Raw genomic sequence first — 24,338 nt, forward strand, 5'->3', positions numbered from 1 at the left:
CTACTTCACTTTCACCTTGGGGTGCAACATTATTTTAACACCGCCATCCCACAACGTAGGATTAGAAGAGGTGAACAACAAGATCTTGTCCAGGTTTTCAGAAATTACTGCAACCAGTCGCCTTTTATGTAGATGTATTTTATTTAACCATGACCGGTTTCGAGCTGCCTAGCAACTCATCATCAGATGGTATATACATTTAGTGCTTTTTTGTATCCATTGTGTGGGTGGTTGAGTATCTGTGGAGATAAATCTTTCTGCAGGTATATATATCTCTTTTAGGACGTATTTTTGAAACCATTGTGTCTTGTTTTTCACAATTTCACAAGTTAAAACTTTCACTAGATGTATATTACTTTTATGAGGCACTGTTGGAAACATATATCTTGTTTTTCGTAAACATCGCTGAACACACTTAGCCACAGATACGAATACAGGATTTACACAATATGTGTAAATCCTGTATTCGTATCTGTGGCTAAGTGTGTTCAGCGATGTTTACGAAAAACAAGATATATGTTTCCAACAGTGCCTCATAAAAGTAATATACATCTAGTGAAAGTTTTAACTTGTGAAATTGTGAAAAACAAGACACAATGGTTTCAAAAATACGTCCTAAAAGAGATATATATACCTGCAGAAAGATTTATCTCCACAGATACTCAACCACCCACACAATGGGTACAAAAAAGCACTAAATGTATATGCCATCTGATGATGAGTTGCTAGGCAGCTCGAAACCGGTCACATATTGTGTAAATCCTGTATTCGTATCTGTGGCTAAGTGTGTTCAGCGATGTTTACGAAAAACAAGATATATGTTTCCAACAGTGCCTCATAAAAGTAATATACATCTAGTGAAAGTTTTAACTTGTGAAATTGTGAAAAACAAGACACAATGGTTTCAAAAATACGTCCTAAAAGAGATATATATACCTGCAGAAAGATTTATCTCCACAGATACTCAACCACCCACACAATGGATACAAAAAAGCACTAAATGTATATACCATCTGATGATGAGTTGCTAGGCAGCTCGAAACCGGTCATGGTTAAATAAAATACATCTACATAAAAGGCGACTGGTTGCAGTAATTTCTGAAAACCTTTTCACACCACAGTCGCAGTGTTCCACATCCACAATGGATAAAAGTCTTAAGATCTTGTCCATCGCTTTTGGCCTAGCGTGTCACCAGATCTCACACCTTGTGAGTTTGTTCTGTGGGAACATAAAAGACCGTCTTTGTCCCAAGAGTCGAGAAACAGAAATGTTGAAGCTGTCAATTCAATAAACAGGGAAAGGTTGATTTGTGTGTGGAATGAAATGGACTATCGTTTTGATGTTTCTCAAGCAACACATGGTGCTCTGGTGTGTGCATGGCAAAGTGTCTGTGCTAACATAAAACTTCCTCCATCCAGCAACATGTTTCCACCTTTCATGGTTTGTCTGGATTAAACAATTGAAATCTGGTCTTCCTTTTTGAATCACCCTGTATATGTATGTGTAGTTTGTTGTGGTAACTTTTGATGTGAACAGCAGTAGTGGACTAGTGAACAGCCAAAAAGTAATGACATAAATATGTTTACATCTATCAAGAAGGCTCAAATTTTGTTTAATTGGTGTATTTTATATCTTAAAGTTTATCAAGAAAGTGATTTACGGAACACGTAAAATATCAGGGATAGCTTAGAGTAAAATGTATCAATATATAGATAGTGGTACATCCAAGCTGTGCTTTAAACATACAAAAATACAAATAATAAAATTAATACAATTTGAAGTTCTAAAACTATTTATTTTCTTCAATAATATGCCATCTTTTTTTCAGGCAGTGCCATACATGTAATGAAACTGATCACCATATTTGTCACGAAAACGTTTATGATCCAGCTGATCCAAGGCCTTCGCGACTTTCTTCATTGAAGACCTGCAACATAAACATAATATTACTTTCAATAATTTTGTGACCAATTTTACTTTCATGCATAACGTTTGATCATTACAAATGTTTGAGTTTGGATGAAAATATATAATAAGGTACGTTTTACACTTCATAATCTTGAAAGTAACCTTTGGTTAATGATTTTCTTTTGCATGCATAATGACATGCTCATCTTTCTTCTTCTTCAATGGAAAGAAGCAAGAATTGTAGTGTAAGCTTAATTTGTTAATGTAAAAAGAGGGATCTGGTAACTGCATGATTCATTAAAGGCCTTCCTACAATTAATATCAACCTGTATGCCTTGTGTATTTTCCTGCATTAAATGTCTGGGGTAGTCACTGACAAAAGGATGTGTTGCTACATTTGCGCACAGAATGCAGATATATGTGGCCTTTAGTGTCACTTTTAATTCATTTTCATTATTACCTGTATACATAAAGTTCACTGAAATATATGGTAAGTTCTATGGGGGATATTAGAGAGCAAATGTCTTACAAGGACTTCCTCAATGTTTTCTCTAATACTTTTACAACTAAGTGGGAAGCACAGTTTTTAAACACATTTACTTTTATGTTTCTTCCAGCAAAAAATATACTTAAGGCAAGCTCTTATTTGGAATTGTCACAATAAAACCACTGTAAACATTTCCAAGAGTGTAATTTTAAAAGTTCATCTAAATATACTTACTTCTTAAAAATCTTCCTTGAAAGGCGCTCATATGAAGACTTGCGTTTTTCACTTATATCAGTTAGGCCAGGAAATTTCTTTTTCCTTTCTTTTTTAGTGCTCTGTTTTTTTCGCTTCTCTGGCATTTTAAGATCAATCCCTGTTGCTTCCTTAAAAATTTGAAAGAAGAACATTTGGTGTAGATAATACAATACTCAACAATATTACGAAAAGGATAGTTGCTACTCACCATATAGTGGAAATGCTGAGTTGCAGATAGGCACAACGAAAAGAATGTCACACAATAAAGTTTTGGCCAATAAGTTCTTTGTCGAAAATAGACACCACACACATGCTAAAACCCACACACACATGACCACAGTCTCTGGCAGCTGAAGCCAACAACAATACAATAATCAATAACTAGTACAACAATCATTTCTGTAAATAACAAACAATGCATGACTTAGTTCCTTGCTGCAGGTGTTGATTTTAGAAGCTGCTTTTATAGAAAGACCAATTGTCTTGTGCAATTCTTGCTGCATTGTCTTTTATCTATTCCAGTTAAATACAGCAAATATCACCTACCAATTTAAGAGTCTTTTATAAATGATTAAAATTTAGCCGTATACCATGTCCATTTGCTTCACATGCCATTATCTAATTTTTGTTTATGTGGACGCCATAGCCATTAGCCAATACTGAAGTGCCAAAGAAACTGGTATAGGCATGCGTATTCAAATACAGAAATATGTAAACAGGCAGAATATGGCACTGCAAGTGGCAATGCCTATATAAGACGACAAGTGTCTGGCACAGTTGGCAATTTATCGAAATTTAGGTGAGCTTGAACATGGTGTTATAGTCGGCGCATGAGTGATGGGACACAGCATATCCAAGGTAGTGGTGAAGTGGAGATTTTCCCATACAAACATTTTACGAGTGTACTGTGAATATCAGGAATCTGGTGAAATGTGAAATCTTCAACATCACTGCGGCCAGGAGAAGATCCTGCAAGAATAGGGCCAAGGGTGACTGAAGAGAATCGTTCATGATGGTGAAGTGGGCACAAAGCTTTATGCTTTGCCAGGGCACATCAACATCAACATTGGACTGTTGATAACTGGAAACATGTTGCTGGTTGGACGAGTCTTGTTTCAAATGTTATCAAGCGGATGGATGTGTATGGGTATAAAGACAACCTTATGAATCCATGGCGGCTGCATGTCAGCAGGGGACTGTTAAAGCTTGTGGAGGCTCTGTAATGGTGTGAGGTGTTTGCAGTTGGAGTGATGTGGGACCCCCGATACATCTAGACACTACACTGAAAGGTGACATGTACCTAAGCATCCTGTTTGATCACCTGCACCCATTGATGTCCATTGTGCATTCGAAAGCGACACCTCACCATGTCCAGGATTGCTACAGAGTGGCTCCAGGAACACTCTCCTGAGTTTAAACAATTCCGCTGGCCACCAAACTCCCCAGACATGAACATTATTGAGCATATCTGGGATGCCTTGCAACATGCTGTTCAGAACACATCTCCACCCCCTTATACTCTTACAGGTTTATAGACAGCCCTGCAGGATTCATTGTGTCAATTTCCCCCAGTACTACTACAGACATTAGTCGAGTCCATGCTACATTGTGTTACGGCACTTCTGAGAGCTCGCGGGGGTCCTACACGATATTAGGCATGTGTACGTTTCTTTGGCTCTTCAGCATATTTCTTGAAGTATCTAACTCAATTCCTGGTGACTTTGGTGATCACTGCTAAGTTTTCATATCATGCAGATTTTCTGTCTACGATTAACAACTTCCACATCGAGTCAGTTCTTCCTTCACAGCCATTTCAGTGTGCAAATGAAATATCAGTGTTAGCAATCAACATCCTGGTTTTGACAATTCATACCGTTCTGACAGTGTTGACTACTACAGTCTGCTTTGTACAAAAAAGGGTCACTCTTTTATAGCTGTAATTAATTTCATTCTTCAGAAGTATAATACTTGCATGCTTGTCATAATATTATAGAGCTTACCCTGTGAAATTTCCCAGTGTCTTTAGTTCCCAATAAACTCTTTGGCCTGATGCCAAAGAGTTCTCCTAGTAGTGCATCACTACCTAGACATTTGTTCCTTCTGCATTAATGCAAAGCTTTCTTAATTCATAGATATCAATTGAATCTCCCCAGACATCGTTCTGAACTGTGTTCTCATTTTCAATTGGCCTAATTTCTCCTGGTCAGTTATAAAGATTCTCCAAGTACTGCATTTATCTTCTTGCCTTACTTTCTGCTCCCATGACCTAAATACCTTTTTCATTTCTAAGCACTGTGCTCCATCTGGTGACTGCTTTCAGTATATGTGCAGCATCTCCATTACCCTGGTTCAATTTTATATTTATATTGTGACATCTATTTTCTATCCATTCTTTTTATCTATTTTACATTTCAAATTTATTTCATAAATGAGTAACCTGTATTGTGCTTGTTTACTTTAATCATTTTTACTTTTTAATTTCTTTATCAGTTCCAGTATCTCGCGAGTATCAAATGCTGTCTCTTCTTTGCTTTTTAAAAAGTACTAACTTTTTTGTTGCATTTATTATAACAATTTTATGGTCTTTACATCAGTTTTCCACACTATTGTAGTGTGCATCACACAAGAGGTAGCTCTGTGCAGACAAAGAGCAATAAGGAAGTGTGGAGAGGATGAGGTTTGCTTAATGTATGGTAGCAGAAATGGGGAAGATGCCAACCACATTACCAAACCATGTGGCTGTGATCAGCAGTCATGCTCATATGGCTATGGTACAATCATATATATACAAAAAATGTAACAAATGTTTCATTTGATTTTTATCAAGCTATAATAAGACAATCATATCCCAGAGAAAATACTTACAATACCATCCATACTTCTATTCGATGAGATTTCGGGATTGCAGCCGGATCACGTTGACTTCTTGCCACGATATTTCGGCTGGCAATCGTCCAGCCATCTTCAGGTGAGTGTGCGTCACTGGAGACTGCAAGTTCCGGGAGTCAGCTTTATAGCAAAAAATTGGCGCGAAAACGCATGCGCATTGGCCACCGTCACAGGAGCGTCCTCTGTCGAAGTCCGCGCCCTCTGGAGCTACTGTTCTATCTTTGGAGCGCAGGCACATGCGTAAAGGTGAAAACTACATGTCCGCCCTCTGTCGGAATGCGCGCCCGCGTCGCTAAAAACAGACGTCAGTTGTCGCTAGACGTGTCATTTAGAATAAACCGTCTTCTCTCAGAGGAAATTAGAGAGATCACCGGGTCCCAAGCCTTGTCCAGTTGAAAACCGCCGTCACGATTTATAAGATTTTGCGCTAGGCGTATCTCCACAGATTCTTTAATAACGGAATCCCAAAAAGTTTTCGCTGGGGCCAAGATTTTCGTGGCCGAAAATTCCATAGCGTGTCCTGTGGTAATACAATGCTCAGCTACGGCCGACTTACTGGGCTGCAAAAGGCGAGTGTGGCGTTCGTGTTCAACGCACCTTTCATGTACTGTGCGCGTCGTCTGACCGATGTAAGCTTTGCCACACTGGCAAGGAATTTTATAGATTCCGGCCTTCCGCAGACCCAGATCGTCCTTTACCGAACCGAGAAGGGCACTAATCTTCGCCGGTGGCCGGAAGATTACTTTTACTTGATGTTTCCTTAGGATCCTGCCTATTTTAGATGAAAGGTTGCCGGCGTATGGAAGGAACGCCCTGGACCTGAAAAGCTCCTTATCTTCTTGATGTGAGTGGTCACGTTTCTTCCTTTTTAGCGCTGCTCTAATCTGATGTGGAGAGTAACCATTACCTCTGAACACCGACTCTAAATGTTCCAGCTCCTTTGTAAGGCTGTCTCCATCAGAAACAACATGAGCCCGGTGCACCAACGTTCTAAGGACACCAGTAGTTTGTGAAGGATGATGACAACTCGACGCTTGCAGGTAGAGGTCCGTATGTGTGGGCTTACGGTAGACAGAATGCCCTAATGACCCGTCCACTCTCTTGGTAACCAAGACGTCCAAAAACGGCAAGCAACCATCCTTCTCTATTTCCATCGTGAACTGGATGTTATTGTGGATTGCATTCAGATGCTGCAAGAACCGTGACAGTTCTTCTTCACCATGGGGCCACACTACAAAAGTGTCATCTACGTACCGCCAGAATACACTCGGTTTAAGTTCTGCCGAATCTAGTGCCCTTTCCTCAAAGTCTTCCATAAAAAAGTTTGCTACCAAAGGCGAGAGAGGACTTCCCATGGCAACACCGTCAGTCTGCTCAAAATACTCGTTATTAAATAAAAAGTAGGTTGAGGAAAGGACGTGATGGAAAAGTGCTGTTATGTCGGCCGTGAACTTATTGCTGATGAGAGACAAGGAGTCCATAAGAGGAACCTTAGTGAAAAGTGAGATGACGTCGAAGCTGACTAGTAAGTCAGTTTCACTGAGCCGAAGTGACTTTAGTCTACTAATAAAGTCAGCCGAATTGCGAACATGATGCGCACACTTCCCCACAAAAGGTCTCAGTAGAGAGGCGAGATGTGTCGCCAAATCATACGTGGGGGCGTCGATATTACTGACGATCGGCCGTAAAGGAACCTCTTTCTTATGGATCTTCGGAAGACCGTATAACCTGGGTGGCACAGAACTGTGAGGTCTTAGTCTTTTCGCCACTTCTTGCGGAATAGAAGAAGAATTCAGCAGTGCTGATGTTTTCCTTTCCACTTTCGCTGTGGGGTCTTTGCCAATCTTCCGATACATTGGTTCATTCAGCAAGTTGTAAATCTTCTGATTATAGACCTCACGTGGCAAAAGCACTGTAGCGTTTCCCTTATCCGCTGGTAAGATCACTGTATGAGGATCTTCTCGTAGCTTTCGTAATGCGGCCCTTTCCATGGCAGAAATGTTGCTCTTCTGACGTGGAGCTTTCGTGAGTGCACGGCAGGTTTCACGTCTAATTTCTTCTGCAGCATCACTAGGAAGAGGTCTTACAGCTTCCTCAACAGCACTAATAAAATCAGTTAAAGGAAGGGTCCTCGGCGTAGGAGCGAAGTTCAGGCCTTTCCCAAGCACAGACAGTGTTACGTTGTCCAAAACTTTATCCGTTAAATTGACCACGGAGCGTCGTAAAGCATCTTCTTGCGGTAACGTTGCTGACAGCCGGGTGAACTTCGAAACCTGTCTTGATGTAGATTCTTTATGAACCCAGTCCGATTTAGCCCAGGTCACGCCATCGACCCATGCCCAGGAAAGTGATGGCAGGCTGGATGCAATCTCCATATGCAGATGAAACAGCTGTTTCGATATGGCGTCCAGTTCACGCCGAGTAAACCGGATCCTCTCCTTCACTAATGCCAAGCTCGCCTTTCGTGTAATGAATTTTGCAGCGGCGGTCTGGATAAAATGCCTCACTCTGGCAAACTTCGGTATAAGGCCATTGTCCCGACACTTCAGTAAAAAACACAGAGAACTTAACAGTCTCGCTCGCTTATTGCGTAGCTTGTCCAACCTCTGGATTTGTAATGCCATCGCCTCCCCGAAGAGGTATCTGATGTGATTCTTGAAGTTTTCCCGGCGTACTGAGTATTCGATGAGATTTCGGGATTGCAGCCGGATCACGTTGACTTCTTGCCACGATATTTCGGCTGGCAATCGTCCAGCCATCTTCAGGTGAGTGTGCGTCACTGGAGACTGCAAGTTCCGGGAGTCAGCTTTATAGCAACTGTCTGTGCTTGGGAAAGGCCTGAACTTCGCTCCTACGCCGAGGACCCTGCCTTTAACTGATTTTATTAGTGCTGTTGAGGAAGCTGTAAGACCTCTTCCTAGTGATGCTGCAGAAGAAATTAGACGTGAAACCTGCCGTGCACTCACGAAAGCTCCACGTCAGAAGAGCAACATTTCTGCCATGGAAAGGGCCGCATTACGAAAGCTACGAGAAGATCCTCATACAGTGATCTTACCAGCGGATAAGGGAAACGCTACAGTGCTTTTGCCACGTGAGGTCTATAATCAGAAGATTTACAACTTGCTGAATGAACCAATGTATCGGAAGATTGGCAAAGACCCCACAGCGAAAGTGGAAAGGAAAACATCAGCACTGCTGAATTCTTCTTCTATTCCGCAAGAAGTGGCGAAAAGACTAAGACCTCACAGTTCTGTGCCACCCAGGTTATACGGTCTTCCGAAGATCCATAAGAAAGAGGTTCCTTTACGGCCGATCGTCAGTAATATCGACGCCCCCACGTATGATTTGGCGACACATCTCGCCTCTCTACTGAGACCTTTTGTGGGGAAGTGTGCGCATCATGTTCGCAATTCGGCTGACTTTATTAGTAGACTAAAGTCACTTCGGCTCAGTGAAACTGACTTACTAGTCAGCTTCGACGTCATCTCACTTTTCACTAAGGTTCCTCTTATGGACTCCTTGTCTCTCATCAGCAATAAGTTCACGGCCGACATAACAGCACTTTTCCATCACGTCCTTTCCTCAACCTACTTTTTATTTAATAACGAGTATTTTGAGCAGACTGACGGTGTTGCCATGGGAAGTCCTCTCTCGCCTTTGGTAGCAAACTTTTTTATGGAAGACTTTGAGGAAAGGGCACTAGATTCGGCAGAACTTAAACCGAGTGTATTCTGGCGGTACGTAGATGACACTTTTGTAGTGTGGCCCCATGGTGAAGAAGAACTGTCACGGTTCTTGCAGCATCTGAATGCAATCCACAATAACATCCAGTTCACGATGGAAATAGAGAAGGATGGTTGCTTGCCGTTTTTGGACGTCTTGGTTACCAAGAGAGTGGACGGGTCATTAGGGCATTCTGTCTACCGTAAGCCCACACATACGGACCTCTACCTGCAAGCGTCGAGTTGTCATCATCCTTCACAAACTACTGGTGTCCTTAGAACGTTGGTGCACCGGGCTCATGTTGTTTCTGATGGAGACAGCCTTACAAAGGAGCTGGAACATTTAGAGTCGGTGTTCAGAGGTAATGGTTACTCTCCACATCAGATTAGAGCAGCGCTAAAAAGGAAGAAACGTGACCACTCACATCAAGAAGATAAGGAGCTTTTCAGGTCCAGGGCGTTCCTTCCATACGCCGGCAACCTTTCATCTAAAATAGGCAGGATCCTAAGGAAACATCAAGTAAAAGTAATCTTCCGGCCACCGGCGAAGATTAGTGCCCTTCTCGGTTCGGTAAAGGACGATCTGGGTCTGCGGAAGGCCGGAATCTATAAAATTCCTTGCCAGTGTGGCAAAGCTTACATCGGTCAGACGACGCGCACAGTACATGAAAGGTGCGTTGAACACGAACGCCACACTCGCCTTTTGCAGCCCAGTAAGTCGGCCGTAGCTGAGCATTGTATTACCACAGGACACGCTATGGAATTTTCGGCCACGAAAATCTTGGCCCCAGCGAAAACTTTTTGGGATTCCGTTATTAAAGAATCTGTGGAGATACGCCTAGCGCAAAATCTTATAAATCGTGACGGCGGTTTTCAACTGGACAAGGCTTGGGACCCGGTGATCTCTCTAATTTCCTCTGAGAGAAGACGGTTTATTCTAAATGACACGTCTAGCGACAACTGACGTCTGTTTTTAGCGACGCGGGCGCGCATTCCGACAGAGGGCGGACATGTAGTTTTCACCTTTACGCATGTGCCTGCGCTCCAAAGATAGAACAGTAGCTCCAGAGGGCGCGGACTTCGACAGAGGACGCTCCTGTGACGGTGGCCAATGCGCATGCGTTTTCGCGCCAATTTTTTGCTATAAAGCTGACTCCCGGAACTTGCAGTCTCCAGTGACGCACACTCACCTGAAGATGGCTGGACGATTGCCAGCCGAAATATCGTGGCAAGAAGTCAACGTGATCCGGCTGCAATCCCGAAATCTCATCGAATACTCAGTACGCCGGGAAAACTTCAAGAATCACATCAGATACCTCTTCGGGGAGGCGATGGCATTACAAATCCAGAGGTTGGACAAGCTACGCAATAAGCGAGCGAGACTGTTAAGTTCTCTGTGTTTTTTACTGAAGTGTCGGGACAATGGCCTTATACCGAAGTTTGCCAGAGTGAGGCATTTTATCCAGACCGCCGCTGCAAAATTCATTACACGAAAGGCGAGCTTGGCATTAGTGAAGGAGAGGATCCGGTTTACTCGGCGTGAACTGGACGCCATATCGAAACAGCTGTTTCATCTGCATATGGAGATTGCATCCAGCCTGCCATCACTTTCCTGGGCATGGGTCGATGGCGTGACCTGGGCTAAATCGGACTGGGTTCATAAAGAATCTACATCAAGACAGGTTTCGAAGTTCACCCGGCTGTCAGCAACGTTACCGCAAGAAGATGCTTTACGACGCTCCGTGGTCAATTTAACGGATAAAGTTTTGGACAACGTAACACTGTCTGTGCTTGGGAAAGGCCTGAACTTCGCTCCTACGCCGAGGACCCTGCCTTTAACTGATTTTATTAGTGCTGTTGAGGAAGCTGTAAGACCTCTTCCTAGTGATGCTGCAGAAGAAATTAGACGTGAAACCTGCCGTGCACTCACGAAAGCTCCACGTCAGAAGAGCAACATTTCTGCCATGGAAAGGGCCGCATTACGAAAGCTACGAGAAGATCCTCATACAGTGATCTTACCAGCGGATAAGGGAAACGCTACAGTGCTTTTGCCACGTGAGGTCTATAATCAGAAGATTTACAACTTGCTGAATGAACCAATGTATCGGAAGATTGGCAAAGACCCCACAGCGAAAGTGGAAAGGAAAACATCAGCACTGCTGAATTCTTCTTCTATTCCGCAAGAAGTGGCGAAAAGACTAAGACCTCACAGTTCTGTGCCACCCAGGTTATACGGTCTTCCGAAGATCCATAAGAAAGAGGTTCCTTTACGGCCGATCGTCAGTAATATCGACGCCCCCACGTATGATTTGGCGACACATCTCGCCTCTCTACTGAGACCTTTTGTGGGGAAGTGTGCGCATCATGTTCGCAATTCGGCTGACTTTATTAGTAGACTAAAGTCACTTCGGCTCAGTGAAACTGACTTACTAGTCAGCTTCGACGTCATCTCACTTTTCACTAAGGTTCCTCTTATGGACTCCTTGTCTCTCATCAGCAATAAGTTCACGGCCGACATAACAGCACTTTTCCATCACGTCCTTTCCTCAACCTACTTTTTATTTAATAACGAGTATTTTGAGCAGACTGACGGTGTTGCCATGGGAAGTCCTCTCTCGCCTTTGGTAGCAAACTTTTTTATGGAAGACTTTGAGGAAAGGGCACTAGATTCGGCAGAACTTAAACCGAGTGTATTCTGGCGGTACGTAGATGACACTTTTGTAGTGTGGCCCCATGGTGAAGAAGAACTGTCACGGTTCTTGCAGCATCTGAATGCAATCCACAATAACATCCAGTTCACGATGGAAATAGAGAAGGATGGTTGCTTGCCGTTTTTGGACGTCTTGGTTACCAAGAGAGTGGACGGGTCATTAGGGCATTCTGTCTACCGTAAGCCCACACATACGGACCTCTACCTGCAAGCGTCGAGTTGTCATCATCCTTCACAAACTACTGGTGTCCTTAGAACGTTGGTGCACCGGGCTCATGTTGTTTCTGATGGAGACAGCCTTACAAAGGAGCTGGAACATTTAGAGTCGGTGTTCAGAGGTAATGGTTACTCTCCACATCAGATTAGAGCAGCGCTAAAAAGGAAGAAACGTGACCACTCACATCAAGAAGATAAGGAGCTTTTCAGGTCCAGGGCGTTCCTTCCATACGCCGGCAACCTTTCATCTAAAATAGGCAGGATCCTAAGGAAACATCAAGTAAAAGTAATCTTCCGGCCACCGGCGAAGATTAGTGCCCTTCTCGGTTCGGTAAAGGACGATCTGGGTCTGCGGAAGGCCGGAATCTATAAAATTCCTTGCCAGTGTGGCAAAGCTTACATCGGTCAGACGACGCGCACAGTACATGAAAGGTGCGTTGAACACGAACGCCACACTCGCCTTTTGCAGCCCAGTAAGTCGGCCGTAGCTGAGCATTGTATTACCACAGGACACGCTATGGAATTTTCGGCCACGAAAATCTTGGCCCCAGCGAAAACTTTTTGGGATTCCGTTATTAAAGAATCTGTGGAGATACGCCTAGCGCAAAATCTTATAAATCGTGACGGCGGTTTTCAACTGGACAAGGCTTGGGACCCGGTGATCTCTCTAATTTCCTCTGAGAGAAGACGGTTTATTCTAAATGACACGTCTAGCGACAACTGACGTCTGTTTTTAGCGACGCGGGCGCGCATTCCGACAGAGGGCGGACATGTAGTTTTCACCTTTACGCATGTGCCTGCGCTCCAAAGATAGAACAGTAGCTCCAGAGGGCGCGGACTTCGACAGAGGACGCTCCTGTGACGGTGGCCAATGCGCATGCGTTTTCGCGCCAATTTTTTGCTATAAAGCTGACTCCCGGAACTTGCAGTCTCCAGTGACGCACACTCACCTGAAGATGGCTGGACGATTGCCAGCCGAAATATCGTGGCAAGAAGTCAACGTGATCCGGCTGCAATCCCGAAATCTCATCGAATACTCAGTACGCCGGGAAAACTTCAAGAATCACATCAGATACCTCTTCGGGGAGGCGATGGCATTACAAATCCAGAGGTTGGACAAGCTACGCAATAAGCGAGCGAGACTGTTAAGTTCTCTGTGTTTTTTACTGAAGTGTCGGGACAATGGCCTTATACCGAAGTTTGCCAGAGTGAGGCATTTTATCCAGACCGCCGCTGCAAAATTCATTACACGAAAGGCGAGCTTGGCATTAGTGAAGGAGAGGATCCGGTTTACTCGGCGTGAACTGGACGCCATATCGAAACAGCTGTTTCATCTGCATATGGAGATTGCATCCAGCCTGCCATCACTTTCCTGGGCATGGGTCGATGGCGTGACCTGGGCTAAATCGGACTGGGTTCATAAAGAATCTACATCAAGACAGGTTTCGAAGTTCACCCGGCTGTCAGCAACGTTACCGCAAGAAGATGCTTTACGACGCTCCGTGGTCAATTTAACGGATAAAGTTTTGGACAACGTAACACTGTCTGTGCTTGGGAAAGGCCTGAACTTCGCTCCTACGCCGAGGACCCTGCCTTTAACTGATTTTATTAGTGCTGTTGAGGAAGCTGTAAGACCTCTTCCTAGTGATGCTGCAGAAGAAATTAGACGTGAAACCTGCCGTGCACTCACGAAAGCTCCACGTCAGAAGAGCAACATTTCTGCCATGGAAAGGGCCGCATTACGAAAGCTACGAGAAGATCCTCATACAGTGATCTTACCAGCGGATAAGGGAAACGCTACAGTGCTTTTGCCACGTGAGGTCTATAATCAGAAGATTTACAACTTGCTGAATGAACCAATGTATCGGAAGATTGGCAAAGACCCCACAGCGAAAGTGGAAAGGAAAACATCAGCACTGCTGAATTCTTCTTCTATTCCGCAAGAAGTGGCGAAAAGACTAAGACCTCACAGTTCTGTGCCACCCAGGTTATACGGTCTTCCGAAGATCCATAAGAAAGAGGTTCCTTTACGGCCGATCGTCAGTAATATCGACGCCCCCACGTATGATTTGGCGACACATCTCGCCTCTCTACTGAGACCTTTTGTGGGGAAGTGTGCGCATCATGTTCGCAATTCGGCTGACTTTATTAGTAGACTAAAGTCACTTCGGCTCAGTGAAACTGACTTACTAGTCAGCTTCGACGTCATCTCACTTTTCACTAAGGTTCCTCTTATGGACTCCTTGTCTCTCATCAGCAATAAGTTCACGGCCGACATAACAGCACTTTTCCATCACGTCCTTTCCTCAACCTACTTTTTATTTAATAACGAGTATTTTGAGCAGACTGACGGTGTTGCCATGGGAAGTCCTCTCTCGCCTTTGGTAGCAAACTTTTTTATGGAAGACTTTGAGGAAAGGGCACTAGATTCGGCAGAACTTAAACCGAGTGTATTCTGGCGGTACGTAGATGACACTTTTGTAGTGTGGCCCCATGGTGAAGAAGAACTGTCACGGTTCTTGCAGCATCTGAATGCAATCCACAATAACATCCAGTTCACGATGGAAATAGAGAAGGATGGTTGCTTGCCGTTTTTGGACGTCTTGGTTACCAAGAGAGTGGACGGGTCATTAGGGCATTCTGTCTACCGTAAGCCCACACATACGGACCTCTACCTGCAAGCGTCGAGTTGTCATCATCCTTCACAAACTACTGGTGTCCTTAGAACGTTGGTGCACCGGGCTCATGTTGTTTCTGATGGAGACAGCCTTACAAAGGAGCTGGAACATTTAGAGTCGGTGTTCAGAGGTAATGGTTACTCTCCACATCAGATTAGAGCAGCGCTAAAAAGGAAGAAACGTGACCACTCACATCAAGAAGATAAGGAGCTTTTCAGGTCCAGGGCGTTCCTTCCATACGCCGGCAACCTTTCATCTAAAATAGGCAGGATCCTAAGGAAACATCAAGTAAAAGTAATCTTCCGGCCACCGGCGAAGATTAGTGCCCTTCTCGGTTCGGTAAAGGACGATCTGGGTCTGCGGAAGGCCGGAATCTATAAAATTCCTTGCCAGTGTGGCAAAGCTTACATCGGTCAGACGACGCGCACAGTACATGAAAGGTGCGTTGAACACGAACGCCACACTCGCCTTTTGCAGCCCAGTAAGTCGGCCGTAGCTGAGCATTGTATTACCACAGGACACGCTATGGAATTTTCGGCCACGAAAATCTTGGCCCCAGCGAAAACTTTTTGGGATTCCGTTATTAAAGAATCTGTGGAGATACGCCTAGCGCAAAATCTTATAAATCGTGACGGCGGTTTTCAACTGGACAAGGATTGGGACCCGGTGATCTCTCTAATTTCCTCTGAGAGAAGACGGTTTATTCTAAATGACACGTCTAGCGACAACTGACGTCTGTTTTTAGCGACGCGGGCGCGCATTCCGACAGAGGGCGGACATGTAGTTTTCACCTTTACGCATGTGCCTGCGCTCCAAAGATAGAACAGTAGCTCCAGAGGGCGCGGACTTCGACAGAGGACGCTCCTGTGACGGTGGCCAATGCGCATGCGTTTTCGCGCCAATTTTTTGCTATAAAGCTGACTCCCGGAACTTGCAGTCTCCAGTGACGCACACTCACCTGAAGATGGCTGGACGATTGCCAGCCGAAATATCGTGGCAAGAAGTCAACGTGATCCGGCTGCAATCCCGAAATCTCATCGAATACTCAGTACGCCGGGAAAACTTCAGGAATCACACCATCCATACTGCTCAAAAAGACAAGTATCATTGTGAAAGATTGTACTTAAAACACTTCACAATTTTGTGTCAGCTGTTGCACAGCTAGAGAGGCAGACTAAGCCTGACAAAAGATGCAGTAGAGCTGACATATTTTTGTGACGATGTTACGTACAATTTTTTACAATGACATTTGTCATTTTAATATGATTTGTACTGTGTTATCAGTGAAACAGTAACATACATTAACCTATTGTTACGAACCTGATTGGCATGTTACAGATTGTCTTACATGTTTAAGTAAATTCTGTTGGTTGCCAGCAGTTAATGGAAGGAGACTGTACAGAATTGCTAAAACTGTGCTGCTTTCTGTGAGATATGGCACATAATTCCTTGAAGTATAACTATTTACTTTGTTGCATTTTACAAAGCAGTCTTGAGTTTTTGGTTCATTGAACCTGCCTAGTCTCAAGCGTACCAGGAGCTTTATTGTTAATTGCTCAAATTTTAACTGCCATTTCATAATAACTAGTTTACGGTTACTGTATCTGTCAACTCTTGAATAATTATTGCAGTTCTTGACTCGATTCCTTCTCTGTTTTAACAAAATATAGGAAATCAGTTATATTCCTTGATCCCCTAGCATTGTGTATGCACACTATCTTCACAAGGGGAACTCAAAGGGATAACTTTTGACAACAAACTTGTCTACAATACATAAATCTTTTTACTGTTCTCATTTTGCTTGTCAAGACAGAATTTTCTCTTATTGCCTACCTTCAACCAATGACTACATTTCAGTCTCCTGCTATTTGGCATATTTTACATGTTTATTAACATTATGACACATAACTTTAATACAATGTCATTCACATCAGTGATTCACATGTATACTTATATGATCACAATGTCTCTTTGATATCCAATCAATTTCACCATCAATGTCCTTTTTGTTTACTGCAGGTAACACTTTAGCACTAATTTTCTTATTCATTATTTGCCTACTCCTGTTTTACAATAGCCCTATTATTCTCACTCGAAATATCTCCTCTTTCAGTCTACAGATGAGTGTAGAACAGTCCAGTGCATCTCACTGGTTCCTAAAATATTTTCCTGCATCCTTTAAATTTCTCCCTTTTGATATTCTAGTTTCCTAGACTTTCTTAAGATTCTAATAACCTTTGTAACCAGTTTTATTAGCCTTCTTTGGTAGTCCGATTGCCCTTTCTGAGGAGAGACTACGTGTTGAAATAAATATGGTAGGAAAGTTCCGTTAGAGTGACCTAGGAACTGAGCAGGAAAGCTCAGTCAATGAAGAGCATTATGAACAACATACTAAAAATCCTCACCAGTGGGGTGTGAGCATTGGGATGGGGGAGCATTTAAAGGAGAAAAAGAAACTTCTAGCGAAAATGTTTCTCCAAACAAAGAGAAACTAGTCAATACATTTTTTCTGGGTTTGTGACTGCATTTTCAATATGTAACACTACCAACATTTCGGTCTCTGTTGCAAGTGAAATCCTTCCACTCGCCGATTTCCATGTATCACAAGCAGTAATGCAAACACCAATCAAAATGTTGAGTTTCCACCAATGAAAAGAAATAATAAAAACATTCACTTCTATTGACATTGTATTTCTGTGGAGATGAATTACTAAGATTAAAATTAGCAAACAACTCGAGTGGGAAAGTTGCACTGGTGGTGTTGATATTGTGATTTTAAGGGTTCAAAAAAATTACTGAAAATGACACAGTTTCAGAAACTTTAAAAACTGATCACTCAAAAATGGAAGAGCAAAACACTCATTTTTCCATTTTTTTATGTTAACTACTGCTATCAATATACAAAAAATTGTGAAAATCTGAGATGTCAAGAACTATATCATTGACTGATTGCACATGGATTGACACTTAAATGGAGGTTAAGGAAGATGGAGTCACTGCACAGACAGTACTGCAGAGCGAAAGACTTATTCTGGAAAGGAAGCAGCTGGTTCCAGCCCTGGTTAAGAACTGCAGTTTAGTCCACAATGAGTGACTGATGGTTTATTTTTATGCAGATTTCAAATTGTTTTGACTGTGTGACTTGCAAATGTGATTTACATGGGCAGAAGCCAACCAGATGGAATACTGGTGACTGGGGTAAGACCAACTTATATGCACAATGCACCATTAGAAGTTGCAACCAAGCTGACACGTGGCTTACCAGCCTCAGCACAGTGGAAATTATGGGTGGAGCTGATCTTGCAGTCAGCCTGGTCAGCTCATGTAATAGCACCAGTGATCTTCAAATGTTTGTCTCACTTATCTGTGCATTGCACCCATAATCAGCTGGGCCCACACAAAAACCTTCTAAATCTTATTTTACTTGCAGTGGAGAGCTTGTGGCTAAGGCCTTCGTCATCAACTGGCTTAAGGCAAATAGTTTTAGATTTTTTAAGATTGTTAGAAACACATGGGAAGAACCTTGCCTTATGCTGTAATAACATGATGGTATCCTTTATTTTCAACTCTGGTGGATTAAACATGCATTGTGTGAGGGTACTGAATTTTTGCATAATTAAATTTAAAGTGAGAGGTTTACTGTTAAACCCTTCTAGTCAAATATAAATGAGTAATCATGTGGTTTTTACAGGAAGTGAATGTTTCGAACAGTGCACAGGTCCACATTTATTAATATGCTATACATTAGTACAATTGTATACAGTTGTACAGTTGTATAATTATCTGCTTGAGGTACTCCTTGGGCAGCATTTGGAGTTCATCAGCAGACATCTGCACATCACAACAAATGTGTCATGGAGCTCCCAACACTGTGTGGAGACTGAGCATATAAGAAAGAGAATTACCTTGGAAGAGTGTGTTTAAATGAAAATCCCATAGCATTTACTTTGTTTCAGTTCAGTCCTGATATCCACACAGAAATCTCATTTGTATATGATTGTGTAACACACAGATATAATTACATAATCCAGTCGAACTCATTGGTAATACAAGGAAGAATGATTATTAACTCAGATTCAAAACTGAATCATCAAGAATATTTTCTTCTAAGAATCTGTCACCCACAAACCCAGTCATGTGATGTCATGACCTTGGAGTTACACATGAATATGGAGTGCAAGAAGTCTGAGCTGAAAAATGCAACACAAGAGAAATTATTTAAAAAGGTTTTCACCTAGCTTTCAGCTGTTAGAAATTTATTTTGTGATTGCAATTTTGGCATTAAGATATTTTCAAGCATATACAAAACATAATACAACATAATGAGAACAATTTACAGTGAGATTAACAATAGGTACATTCATATGCTGTATTTACAAGATTTTAAACAATGGGGAATCCAGGGCGGAATAATGACAATATGAGGTCTGTTCAAAAAATTCAGAAACTCTGTCCACAAAAGTTTTCTGCACTTATCTTTTACTTATTGTGCGTGGTCTCCTCCGAAATACTCTCCTCCACAACTGATACACCGCTCCCAATGCCATTTCCACTTCCGGAAGTAGTCTTGGTGTGCCTCTTGCTGGATCGCTTGATCAATTTCGTTTTATCTTGTCCATCATTGCACAACTTCATCCTTTCAATGGGGTTTTCAACTTCGGGAAGAAAAAGAAGAAGAAGAAGAAGAAGAAGAAGAAGAAGAAGAGTCCGCAGGGGCCAGGTCTGGAGAGTATGGAGGATGAGGCAGCACAGCAATTTCATTTTTTGTGCAATTGCCACGCACCAACAGGAATGAATGTCCAGGTGGGTTACCATGATACAAGAGCCATGAAACGTCTCCCCTCATTTCAGGCTGTTTCATACTCATATTTTCTCACAGGCGGCACAACAGGCCCAGATAGAACTAATGTTTCAAAATCAAAGAAAACTGTCAGCATGGCTCTGACATCTGACCTGATCTTTTGAGTTCTTTTTGATCATGGAGTACCTTTCTCTACCCATTGTGAAGATTGAACTTTGGTCTCAACAACATAACCATAGACCCACGTCTCATCACCAGTTATGATTCTCCTAAGGAACACTTTATTCTCACTTGCGTGATTCAAAAAACTCTTCACAGACTGTGACACGAAGGTCTTTCTGGTCTTGATTCATGAGCTGAGGCACAAACTTGGTGGCAAGATGATGCATTCTAAGACACTGTGTCAGGATTTCGTGATATGATCCAACTGGTATGTTACATTCATCTGCAATTTCTCGGACAGTCAGCCTTTGATTGGCATGCACAACTTTGTTGACATTTATGACATGAGTGTCATTGGTAGATGTTGAAGGGTGTACTGAACGAGGGTCATCTTTAACTTCCCTTCGACCATTTTTAAACTGTGTCAACCATTTGTCACACGGAGTACGGCTAGAGCACTCATCACAGTATGCTTCCCGCATCATTTGGCTTGTATATAAAGGTTTCCTTGAGTTTCATGCTAAATGTAATGCAGACACATTGCTCCTCTAACTCTGCCATCTCATAATTCACAAACTGTGCAACACAACTTTATTCAATACAGCACTGGACAATAGCTAATGGACATACAACAATGTAACTTATGGCGTTTACACATTAAACACAGGCATGTGCAGGGATTCCAACCACATTTCACTCCAACACACCACTGGTACAAATTATGAACGTTCCGGAATTTTTTGAACAGACCTCATATTATGAAAAGGGAAGATTGCAACTCACCACATAGTGATGTTGAGTCACAGACAGGCACAACAAAAAGACTACTAAACATGCAAGCTTTTAGCCAGAAGGCTTTCGTCTAAACACACACACACACACACACACACACACACACACACACACACACACACACACACACACACACGACCACAGTCTCTGGCTGCCGGGACCATATACTGATAAGATTAGCCAGATACTGACAAGATTTTTTTAAAAGGTTTTTACATATCAGTTTGTTATGCAGATATAACAATGTAATATGTACAACTGCCCATCAAGGAACAAGTAGTCAGCAATACTAGTCAATATGATTATAAAGAATGACAAAGGTGCCCACAAATTTAGAATATTTAGAAATCAACCTGCACTATCAACAAAATCCACAGGAGTTTGTGCTACCCGGAAACGCATAAGAAATCCTCTGTTTCCCTGTATGACTGGCAGAATGATTAACCTCTCATTAGAACAGAACAAAATTACTGAAGAGTTGTGTATGCTAAAACATATAGCAATAAATAAAGGCTACAATGCTGATAAGGTACCTAGAATGTTTACTACCAACATACATTACAAAAGCAACAATATAGATAAATTAATAACATTAAAAATGGAAGCACAACCAGAAAAAATGAAATTTATTGCTTTACTTTATTATAGTGGCATCTCAGACAGAACACCCAGTAATTTTTGTTAAATTGAAGTACAAATCAGGTTCCACACGAACAACAAAGTAGGGATAATAATCAGACATACAAACCACAAAACAAAGCCATTTACACCACCAGCGATTTATGAAATCAGTTTTGGTGAATCTGAAAATTTCTTTGTGAGGCAAACAGGTAGACGTTTTTCCACCGGATTCAGAAACCACACAAATGAAAGTGAGAACTATAAATATTAATTTAGCATCACGGACTCTTTAAAGGTGCTACATGGGGTAGAGAAGGGCAGATTAGTAGACACCATAATAAATTGACACATTTATAAATATAATTTGATACAAATCAACAACAAATATGTACGCATAATATAAAGTTACTACTACAATTTTGTTTGCTTTACATTTTTTTGGAATACTTTGCTCATCAATTACAGTTCATCATAAACATCCAGCTTACGACTTTTATTACGAGTAAAAATGTTTTCAGAAATATTTTACTGAATTTTCAGTCTTCCCAGTTTTATGTAATTTTTTGCAGAGCATCAAAAAGTTTTATTTGTTGAAAAATGCTGACTAAAAACCTAGTCTGATGACTTTGGAAACCTTAGGATGATCTTAGAACCCTTGCCACGTGTCCAGTATGTCAGTTCAAACTACTCCTCCAAGATCATTATCTTAAGAACACATGATAAAAATTTCAATGATCTGCCATGAATAGAAACACAATTGGTACTTTTCGTGTCCATAATCATGGGTTTCTGTGTATATCATGATAATAGACACAGATTTTCAAAAAGAGGAAAATGCCGCTTATAGATGAATGTCTAAAGAATGTACCACTCAAATTGTGCCATTTGCTACGGTTAGTTAATTAGATAATTGTGGTGCACAGCACAAAAACAGCTAAAAACCAGTTTCTGTGATTTTATGCACAAGTACAGCAATTTTGAACTACCAGATCTTGGTAATGTACAACAATACTGGAAAAAAATTGAAGTCCCCCAAAAATATCAACTTTAGAACATATGGTAAAAAATTTGGTGATCTGCCATGAATAAAAATTATAGAAGTCACCAACCCCACAACTGGTAGTTTTCGTACGCAAAAATGATGATCTTTTGGGGTTTTCTGAGGAAGCACCCATGAACAAATGGTACTTTTATAAGTTGCCTAGGGACCAGCCCAGATCACACCTAGTTCAAAAGAACTAACTGATTTGCTCAATTTGCTTGGGATGGAGGAACTGTTCAACATAGGATAGCTACAGTATACCCATTCTTCCAATAGGTATACAAACTGTTGCTAAGCCAAGAGCTATACAAAACACTTGATCCTTTCCATCTCTGTGATCAACAGAGCTTGAGATATGACTCCCTGAAAAACTGTGTTTTTGCACACGGCTTTTTGGAACATACTGGTATTGTGCACTATCGTGCACAGACCAGTTTACACCGCAGAAGAACAAACAATATTTAAATGTGATATAAAACCATATTTATTGGCTCTAAATGTTATTAAGCACTGTATATTGGAACTTAAAATTATCTTTAAATATTTGTTATTATCTAAAAACAAGTATTTTTCTTGACAATGTAGATCAACAAGTTGTTGTCATGGAAATGAAAAAGATGACTAGTACATCACTATAATAATCAAATGGTATGTAGCAACAAATAATAATTACAAATACGATTTTGAGCCTTTGTACATCATTCTAAAGAGGAATTTAAGGAAACACTGCATGTGAAAATCAAATTCTGAAGATTCACATGCATTATACATTCACTGAATGTACGCAGAAAGTGCAATATGATTAGCTCAAAACATTTGAAGAAGCAATAGCAGCGTATGCAGTAGCCATGCTTTCTCAAATTTAGCGATGACTGAAAGCCTGCAATCTGCAATAAACTGATTGCACCCAATGCAGCCAGGTAGCACAGCATGCAGTTGTCATGCAGTAAACAACATGCTATACTATGAGATAGTCAGACAGCAATGGCAGTTAGTGGCAGAGACAGTTGCTGCTTGGCAACAGACTTCCTGGCAGATTCCACTTTATTAAAATCTGTTGGAGTCTATTCTTTTAAGATACAATATGACATCTCAATTAACTTTGGCAAATGGCAAAATGAAGTCTGTTAAACAATTTTTGATCAGAAAGAAAAATTGTTGAGCAAATTAACTTCATTAATGACAAATAAAAAACAAAAGGAAACTAAATGTGTTGTTATAACTAATCTTTGAGACTTTTTACATTTGTACTTGTTAAGAGATTGGCACAATGGCTCTTACAGTGGAAAATAGAAACAATTGAGCACAAAATTGCACAGCAATTAATAGAAATTAAAGCCGAAATGATAAACAAATTTCTCAAATGAATGAAACAAAACTAGACTTAATTTCTCAATTAAATGGAAGGCTGGACATACTACAAAAGAGAATGGAATTAGGATTTTAAAATGCAGAACAATTCAGAACTCATCTAAAGCTGGTGGAAGAAAGGTTGGAAAGTAAACAAATTAAGCAGAGGCTCCAGCTCTCAGTTGATATGCATCTACAGAGTGGCAAGTTGTGTGTTTATCTTTTCTTGTGTTTTTCTCATAGAATATTTCTTAAATTTTGTGTTTTTCCTGTTTCAGAGTATTAACCTCATGTTTCTGTAAGTGTAAATTCATGCAGTCCATAACATAGTAGTTGCTCATTTGTTTTGCTTTGAAGACATGAGTTCAGCAGTGAGGCTCCAGCTCTCAGCTGATACACATCTACAGAGCGGCAAGTTAAGTATGTATCTTTTTCTCTGTTTTCCTCTTAACATATTTCTTAAATTTTGTTTCTGATTTTCTGTTTAACAGGTGTAAACTTACATTTTTCAAGTGTAAAATCAGGCAGTCTGTAGAAAAGTTTTCATTTCTTCTTAACAGTCAGCTACACAGCTCACTGAGGCATCAGTATCCATTGGTGACACATCAGGAGTGTAGCCGGCCTCACAGCAAAGTGAGTGGCAGATGATAACACGTTCATGTGGCTTGAGGCAGAGGGCCAACATGGAGACTGGCCATCTGGCT

At 41.5% G+C, this 24,338-nt stretch overlaps 1 protein-coding gene across 1 annotated transcript in view; it reads right to left on the reverse strand.

The window, feature by feature from the left end:
- Nucleotides 1-1,775: 1,775 nt before the first annotated feature.
- LOC126356111 (UV-stimulated scaffold protein A-like) overlaps nt 1,776-24,338 on the reverse strand; it is a 119,396-nt gene continuing 96,833 nt past the window's right edge. Inside the window, exons 11-12 of the mRNA XM_050006812.1 lie at nt 2,631-2,779; nt 1,776-1,928 (exon numbers count right to left, since the gene is read on the reverse strand). Coding sequence (XP_049862769.1) covers nt 1,826-1,928; nt 2,631-2,779 — 252 coding nt within the window. The 3' untranslated portion in view covers nt 1,776-1,825. The remainder of the gene's footprint in view (nt 1,929-2,630; nt 2,780-24,338) is intronic.

Source organism: Schistocerca gregaria, chromosome 3, assembly GCF_023897955.1.
Source record: "Schistocerca gregaria isolate iqSchGreg1 chromosome 3, iqSchGreg1.2, whole genome shotgun sequence".
NCBI classification, from domain to species: Eukaryota; Metazoa; Arthropoda; class Insecta; order Orthoptera; family Acrididae; genus Schistocerca; species Schistocerca gregaria.